Consider the following 9,268-nt stretch of genomic DNA (forward strand, 5'->3'; position numbering starts at 1 on the left):
TCACCCACTTTTCTGTTGTCCGTCCCCCAGGGAGGAGGTCACATATAGATCCTTGTAGTCTATATGGATGAATGCACCTTTCAGAACAACAGAGAAGAGAGAAAGCTGCTCTGTGGGGAAGGCACATCTTCCTGACTTTGAAAAGTTCAACCCAACCAGATCCTGGCATGTCGTTGACAAAAATGAATCTGTCTTGGGCCTGGCTTCTGCTTTCAAAAAAAAAAAAAAGAATCTAGATGACTCTCATTTCTGATTTAAAATGGTGCAGCTTCCAGGAGAGTAGCCATCCTCATTTAGTTTTTGTACTCTGAATATGGGAGCTTAAGGAAAATACAATAAATGTAATCACAGGTCTGCTGCCTGTTGCCAGTGCTGTCAAAAGCATTTGCTGTGACAAATGACAAGATGCATGAGTTACCCGGCAGAGTAGCATCAAAGCGCACCTCATCTCATTTATGTATGCAGTCACCTGCTTCCAAGAAGCTCATCTTTTAATGTTTTAAAGCAAAAACAGCTACCAAGAAAGCCACCAGGAATATATCTTAACCAGAGTAAAAATTCCTCTTTCATTAAAAAAAAAAAGTACGATTTTTGAAACAGTCACTGCTTTCCAACCAGAAGTTAGTCTTTAGGGATACAGAAATGCACAGTGCTGAAGCAGAGCAATAAATACATGTTAAATGCATTATGATTCCATTCTTTTGTAGAAAAAAAATGGAAAACTTAAATCTCATTTTATTCACATTTGATGAATTGTATATGGTCACCTTTCCTGGTGAATGATCCTTGAGTGGAAATAGGTAAACGGTCAAGCTGGAGAACTCAAAATGTACTTATCTCCACCTTGAGAGCAAATGATTTTTATAGTTTTGTAAAAACTCCCAAGTGTCCAACCTAGAATCTTGCAAACAGGTATTTCTCCAAGTAACTTACCAAAACGACTAACCCGCTCCACTCCATCAATGATTGCTCTGTACTCCAAGTTTTCTTCTAGTCCAACCTGTTAAAGAAGAGTGACCTTCTAAAACCAGGATAAAATATGAACGATTCAATAAAAATGTAAAGGCTGCCCTATTCCATTTAATTAATTATCCCCAATTATTTATGTATTAAAAATGGTAATTAGAGTGAAAGTTTACAAAGCAACTTCGTTTTTCATTCAACAACGCACACACTATTGTTCTGTGTAATTGGTTGCCATCCCCACAATGGACAGCACTCTGCCCCATTCCCCCTGGTGTGTACAATTTCCCCTTGCCCTTCTTCCTATCCCCACTGGCCAGCTGAGCTTCATCAGTGGATAAATGCTGCCCTGTTCATCTCTTATGGTTAATTGTTCTAAGGCCGGGGTGATATATAATCCTTCCAAAGGCCATATGGATACATAATCATTTACGGGCCATTCTGATGGGGCATTTAATTAACTCACCACCCACGTGATGGCTAGAATGGATTCCCTTTGGTGAGGTGTGCCATGCCAGTTGGCATTGGTGATTTCTCTGGACTTATATGGCCCATGGGGTATACGTTTCCCCACTCCACCCCAAAGAGTTCCTACTCCCCTGCGATTATTATGCACCAAATAGATTTGCTGAAAATTGAACTTCCAGACCTGAGAGTAACTGAGGGTGACAGTCTCAGGGGTTCTACCAATTTGTATCCAACAAGGAAGCCTGGTCTTTCTAGTGATTTTGAGTTTTCTCCATATTTTTCTCTCACTTTACCCAGGACCTCTGATTTTCCCTTTCAGAGTGGCCAGCAGAGGGGTCGGACACCATCGAAGTTTTCTGACTTCAAGGTTAGAGGCTGGGGTCATGAAGGATGTATTCCATGTTAAATATTCAAAAGTTATGTGCTCTAAAACAAACAGGGCTTTTTTTACAGCATGGTCAAAAGATGCAAAATAAAAACAAAAAAATAATAAAAAAAGAAAACTCAACATCCACATTTTCACCAATAAATTTTACGATGTTCTGTTTCACAGCACTATATAATAATGACGTGCTGCGTACACACAGAAGCAGACATGGATTAACTAATTGTCTCTAGCTGGAAGTGACCTACTTAATTAATGAATAAAGAGTCCCTTTTGACACAAAGAAGCTAGGGGAGAGCTTTTGAAAATAACCACTTGTGATCATTCCCATTGTGAACTCTCCTATTTATGAAAAATTGTGTCTTAATACTTTACAGCAATGTAAATCAAGTGATCAAAAATAGAATTAAGTTAGTGCTAAATCAATATATAACGATCACCTCAAATAAAATGGATAAGGCTCTTAATTTCCCTCTTCCTTTAACTGCTTCCTCAAAACTTGAAAACCGGTCCACATCAAAGCAGTAGATTTGCATCTGAAAATAGAACAATGATATCTTTATCATATACAAAGACTTCATAAAGACCAGCAAAGAGACTTAATAAAGTAATTTACCAATTTGATATACTCAATTAGAGAAGTCTATAGATTGTGTAATTCTCAGTTTTGTGTAACATTGAAGTAGCTTTTATCAATTATATGTTTATATCAGGAAATTTACTATCATCTATTGTCCTTTAGTGGATAAGGAGGTATAAATGGCAAAGATTAAGTTTCAATCTCCATGTATAAACCTTTCCTTGCCTTTAAGTGTTGTATATACATAGATACACACACACACACATTATATTCCAAATTCTTACTTGGATGCACCAGGGGCTACTAAAGTAGTCATTTACGAAAGCAGATATCTTGCTTACCAAGTGTTGTTCTATTTTACTGGAAAATTTTCAAACAAGGTTTTCATTCTGCTTAAATGTATGTCTTTCTGGGTGATTCTGAGCTACTCCAAAATGCAGCAAAGGGCTCTTGCTGACACGAAGTGAAACCCTGAAGGGTTTGTTGCTTCAACCCAAACCAAACTGGAAGTTCTAAATTCCAAAATTTTAATTTCTTCTCTTGCTGTGACACTATCTCAAATTAATTTCTTCTTCAGTCTACGTATGTATAGCACTACAACAGCCCTTTATCGCCCTTGTAAGGAGCCCTCATGGCACAAACGATTAAGCATTTGAAGGCTAATCAAAAGATTTGCAGTTCAAACCCCCCCGCACAGACTGTGATGGAGAAGGATTGGATCATCTGCTCCCATAAAGGTCGAGCCAAGAAACCTTTATCGCCTGGGCTTCCTGAGAGACAAAAGCAATCGATGGCTCCTAATCGAATGCCAACAGCGACATCCTAACTCAGAGCTGGACGCATTTCATGCGGAAGGCTTGAAAATTAGGCAAACTGGGTGTTATAATTGAGACAGATTTAGCAAGACAGTCTCTGGGAATATGAAGTGTGGCTTGTGTTAAAATAGGGGAAGACAAGGGGTGCGGCAGAGGATCACAATAGCCCCTGACATGTAGGAGGGGCAGCAAAATCTTTTCAAAGATCTGTATTCAGCAATTCATATACATTTTGTTGCACACCATTAATTACAGGCCCCAACCAGGTACCTTCACTTATCACTTATTCTGCTTCCCAATTGTGCTTCTCGTTGCCACTCCTCCTTATTTTCCAGCCCCTCTGAATCTTGCTCTTGGGTAAATGTTGCCCTTTTGAGCCCAAACAGCTGATGATAATAAGGTGAATATATCTTACAAGCGTTAATTGCCCCTTTCTAGGTCTAACTGTTGTTTGAGAATTGAGCAAAGGGGTGCGTTCAGTTCCAGCCTTGAAAGGTGGCTAGGCAGTCGGAGGATCAGGGTTCCACCATCTCTCTGACAGTAAGAATGTTCTTTATTAAAAATGATTTTGAGTTCTGTATACGGAGGGTGGTTTAGAGTATTGAAAATCAAAGAACGAAAGAAAGAAAGAAACCTCCTCTGCGATCGGGCTTGAGAAGCGTATGAAAAAGGAAAATATGTGAGATTTAGTCCATAAATTCAGTAGCGGTAACTGATTGCTCAGCACTTTCTGTCGCTATTGTTAGGGGCTCTTTGTGTGGGTTCGGCTATTTTGTTCTCTTTTCCAAGGTTCTTAATTTTCATCTTTGTTTCAACTAGTTAAGACCGTAAAGGAGCTACGCTCCAAGAGTGAGATGCTATTTGTTTAATAAGTAGGGTTTTGTTTTTGCAAACCAAATTTAACGCCCCCTTTTAAAAGTGCATTTAATGTGTCAAAAAAACTTTATGTCTTGAATTTGGAAGGATCTTTTACAATCCTAAAATGGTTATAGTCATTTAAAGCTCAAGCTAGCCCACTCTGATTTTTGTTTTCAAAAGCTACTTTGGATTATGAAGGTGAGGTAGCTGCATCACAGTCATGTAGAACATATGAGAAACTGTAAAGAAGGACGTAAGAGGCAGCTACAATGCCCCCACTGATGGATGATTCGTGTCAACAGTCTCTTCAGTTGTTTTTATAATCAGGATCATTTATTCTCACATATAATCCTGGTAAATAGTTTTAAAAGGTAGGTTGACAAATATCGTGTCCATTTTGTAAAAGAGAAAGTAGAAGCTTAAATAAATTAACCATTTTGTACAATGCCATGCCATGTAACTAAGCCAAACGGTGGAGTCATGTGAAGTCAAATTCCATCCAATTGGCTTCGATTCTGTACTATTTCATTGGTTTGGGTATCATACAAAATTGGAATAATGAAGCCATTTTGTATTTGGCTTTTTAAAATGTACTATTTTACAATGCATCTTTTTCTTATAACTATGTCATTCAAAAACAGAATTTACAAGATTTTATGATCGTGCATTTAATCACTGCTTTTTGTTTCAAATTTTTAGTGTGCTAAATAAATTTTTGTACATAACCTTTTTTAAAAAACAAAAGGCAGTGATTACTATCAGCCTTTTCTAAAGACTAAATTGCTATAAATTGAAATAAGTATTGAGAATATACACACACATCAAAGGTTTTGATCAAAGCAAGCAAACTCCTTCACAGATAATCTATCCATTTATACTCTATGTATCTATCCACTTATACTCTATGTAACCAAAGTTTTACTTTCATTATTTATTACAATAATTTCATTGTTTATTATAATTTGTATTAACTTTGCCAATTTTAAAGTTGACCTTTCTTTTTCTCATTTGAATTTCCAGTTGTCTAATTTTTCATTTTGGGGATAAAATCTCCCCCCTTTCTACCTTTACTGAGCTAGGAAAGAATTTCATTCAATAATGTATTCATGAACAGTTGGTATTTCCGTGTGGTACTGTAAGTTACCAATGGGCCAAAAATAAAAACTGAGTCTTAACATGGAAGTTAGTCTTTTGAAAAAAAGGGATAGTAATCCTCTGAAATATAGCTGCATAAAAGATAATATTTGCATTATAAATTAATCAAGTTATATGCTAACTAAAAGCTCAGGGCTTCAGAAAATGAAATGATAACCAGTGGAACGACTGGCTTACCTCCAGGGGAAATTTTTGTCCTTCCAAACTGTGTTCTGATCCGTCAGATGACATATTGCATTTTCCCCAGTGGAAAGTTACCTTACTGGCTTTGAACATCGTCTCAGAAACTCCTCCACTGAGACGGTAGTCATTCGTGAGGTTAATTTCCACTAAAATAGCAAACAATAAAATTGCATCTAAGTTTCTGAAACTTAAAACAACACATTTCCACGGAATCTCCTTCCAGCTAAGGGACATTAAAAAACATTCGTTTGAGACGTCAAAACATCACCAATGTGCAGCTTGGGAAGCTGAACTTTATAGTTTTTGCACAAGATACTTAAAATCGATTGCCGTCAGCTTGAATGTGAGTCCTGGTGATCTTATGTGGGTCCGAGTGTAGAGCAGTGCTCTACTCTGTGTAGGTCTCACAAGGAGTCTTATGGGGTTCAAAGTTAAATTACATTTAAGTAGCTATATTACAAGAACTTGGAAATACTGTGACATTTCATGCATGAGATAATCAGACAGAAATAACTACTATTACCATTTTGAATGTTTTTTCCTATGTACATTTGTTTTTGTACAGCATACTAACAAAGAGCTGAATTTGCTGAAAATAAAAGCTAAGGTGTTCATTGCCCAAAACTATTTTATTCATCCATAGTTTACTGAAGTTTTTTTTTGTTTTTTTGGTGTGTGTGTGGGGTGGGGCTGGGGTGGTGGTAGAAACGTATGTTTTGTGATATTAAATTTTTTTATATTCTAAAAAAGATAGGATCAAAAAAGTAAGCAAGCATTAAGGACCGCTAGATTTTAAATCTTAATATACAGAGTCATTGGTACTTTTCTTTCTTAAAGATCAATTCCAGCTACTGCTGTTTTCATATCCAAGTGCTAAACACAGCGTGAGGTGACGTAGATAAAACTAAAATGGAATATCTAACAAAAAAGAACGCCTGAATGATTAAGTGACCAGCGATGGAGTTATTAAAATGCACTCACTATATATTATATTGTCTTTATCACAGCTGCTAGTGGAGGTATTATTGTTATTGTATTTAACTTTCATAACTGCACCTTAGAGGAGACTAGGAAGGATAAGAGAAGGTGGGTTGTTTGACCTCTGGTACACATCTTCAAAAGGTTGTCTGTGTTTCCAGTGTTCTTGATCCCACTTAGTTTGTACTCTCAATAGCTTTCTTCCACTTATCTTACATGACTTGCAGGGAGATGAGATGTAACTCATGGAAACATAGTCTACTTCCACGAAACATACTGACGTCACACACAGAAATAAATATATTTTACCTGTTTTCCCAGTGTTATGAATGAATGTGTTTTCCAAAGATGGCTTATCCCAACCCTGGAATTTAAGTTTCTTAAGATTCACATTGACTTGTGTCAGATCTTCATCGATATTGATGGGCGATTGTTTGGGGCTGTTACACAGCGGGTATTTCTTTCCCCAATTCTTTTGATTCAGTGCTCCTAAAGGAAGGAAAGGGGAAGAAGTCAGCTTCTTAAATTACTGTGCAAAAGATAAATTATCACTCAAAATTACAGTTGCTAAATTACAAAGAAAAGTAGGCATGACAGGAAACTATGGGCATCTTTGAACTCATTCATAAAACAGCCAGGCCTACATATAGATTCTGGGTGTTACTGTGAAGCAGGATAAAAGAGACCTTGATGCCAGTCACACCAAATGCAGAGTTAAATAACTCTTTTGTTTGGACACCACACTCTTCTCAATGAACAGAGTCTGCTTAAGTCGAGCCCTCCTAGGGCAGGATTCCAGACTGAAAGGCCATCGGAAGACAAGGTCAAGTGGTGGCTTCCTTACTACTTCCCCTGGTGGCAGTCACCGTTAGACCTTCCTTCCCCTGTCAGCGAAGGATGGGGCTTACCTTCCATCTGCTCATGACTTTAGTTACAAAATCCTAGTCATAACCAAGCCCTTCTCGAAATAGCTCCTCTCTCCCTGTTAAAACCCACAAGATTTCTACTGTTTGGAAACAAGGAAAATAAAACAAGGCTTCGTTCATGGTGTTTGCTCACTTAGTCCGTCCAGTGAACTTTCACTTTGGGGTCCCCATTAGTCAGAATCGACCAGACAGAAACTAACAACAATAAACCCAAACTGCCCCACACTTTGGACAAACTTTGGACGTGTTGTTGGGAAAGACCAGTCCCTGGAGACGGCATGACATCAGACAGAGTCGAGGCCCTCGACGAGCTGCACTGACAGTGGCTTCAGCAATGGGCTCAGGCGCAGGAACAATCGTGAGGCCGGCGCGGGGCTGAGCAGGGTTTCCTTCTGTCGTGCACCTGGTTACTATGGGTTGCCACAGGTCCCATGACACCTTTCCTTCAGAACAGCACCATCTGAAATCAAGAGCCATCTCGCCCATCCTTGTATCACCTGGCCTTAATTTATCTCCCTCTCTTCCTGAGCTATGTTCTGTTTAAAGTTCTATTAAAAGCTGTAACTGTTGTGAGTCCCAAGTGTAAACTTTTTCTGTTATAACACGAGAACTTCTGAAGCCATCACACAAGGAACAGTATCTGGCAGCCCAGGTTTCGGCTTCTATCTTTTCTAACATACTGCGTTTGGAAAACGAGCTCTGACCCAGTTGAATCTTGAGAATTTAGAGCTATCCTACCGTCATTATAACCTTACACCATCCCAGGGTAGAGGTGGTGCCACCCACTTTGGTAACTCAGGGTGTCCCACCCTACCCTCCATGACCCTCTTCCCATTCCAGACCGTACAGAATCTTCGAAATGTGCATTGCCAATTTTTCAACACAAAATAATGTGATGAATATAGTTGCAAATTGGTGAAGTTTGATATTTTGTACATGACACTTATACTAACAACATAATAGTTTGTGTTGTCAGATTTTTCTATGATGAATCAGTACTTTATGAGTACTACTGGAGTAAGAGCCTTTGTAATTTTTTCCCTTCATTTCTTTTTTCTATTTCATTCTTTCACAAGCCTACAAATATGGGTTCACAATAGAGTTCACAGATACAGGTTCACAAGTGCTAATGCCAGCATATTATGTGAAAACACCAGAAAACTGGACAAATCCTGAGACCAGACAAATCCGGGCAGCAAAGAAGACAACAGCGTAGGCCTATAGCGCCCATGCAGAGGAAACCACGTGACCAGGCGTGTCCATGTAATTGAGTAAAGACCACAGTTCGGACCTGACACGTGACAAGGGCTCAAAGAGTGAATCAGCGTAGCCTTTGGCCTTGTAGGCACATGGACTCATGCAAGCTGGGCTTACGAAATTCTTTCTGTTGTTTTCACTGACTTCAGTGATGTTTTTATAGACTTGAATGCATTTCATGAAACACTGTGCAATAATGTCAGAGATAGTCACGTGGTGTCATCCCCATGAGAATGTCACCCAGCCCCACTGGCATCAACCTAGTGATGTCAATGTGCCATCTTGTGACATGAAAGCAGACTTCCGTCTAAGTTCGCTTTAACCACGACCTCTCAGAATGTGACAAGGTAACTTGCACGCTCTTCAGGCAAGGAAAGACGAGCTGATGAGTCCTATCAGGAAACTGCCTCCCACAGCCCGGAACGCTGGACAATCCATCTTAGAGTGGGACATCTGCCAAAATCAATAGGTGCTGAATCTTCTTTAGTTTACAGCACAGCTCTATTCCTAGAGAGTCCCTGCATACACTATGCTTTAAATATGCATCACAGTACATATTTTGGCTTCTGCAAGGAGGCGGCTATAATGATAAGAGTAAGATGTTGATTTCCCTCTAAGGCAGTGGTTCTCAACCTGTGTGTTGCAACCTCTTTGGGGGTCGAACGACCCTTTCACAGGGGTGGCCTGATTCATAACAGTA

At 39.0% G+C, this 9,268-nt stretch overlaps 1 protein-coding gene across 6 annotated transcripts in view; it reads right to left on the minus strand.

The window, feature by feature from the left end:
- The window catches only part of PTPRZ1 (protein tyrosine phosphatase receptor type Z1), a 207,364-nt gene that overhangs the window by 84,210 nt on the left and 113,886 nt on the right, over positions 1-9,268 (minus strand). For all 6 annotated transcript variants that reach the window (XM_045288711.1, XM_045288710.1, XM_045288709.1 and 3 more), the window contains exons 3-6: positions 6,695-6,874; positions 5,402-5,553; positions 2,257-2,352; positions 934-1,000 (exon numbers count right to left, since the gene is read on the minus strand). In XM_045288711.1, the coding sequence (XP_045144646.1) occupies positions 934-1,000; positions 2,257-2,352; positions 5,402-5,553; positions 6,695-6,874 (495 nt within the window). The remainder of the gene's footprint in view (positions 1-933; positions 1,001-2,256; positions 2,353-5,401; positions 5,554-6,694; positions 6,875-9,268) is intronic.

The sequence above is a fragment of the Echinops telfairi genome, unplaced genomic scaffold (assembly GCF_000313985.2).
Source record: "Echinops telfairi isolate 266 unplaced genomic scaffold, ASM31398v2 ScPeMD7_23;HRSCAF=83, whole genome shotgun sequence".
In the NCBI taxonomy this organism is placed as follows: Eukaryota; Metazoa; Chordata; class Mammalia; order Afrosoricida; family Tenrecidae; genus Echinops; species Echinops telfairi.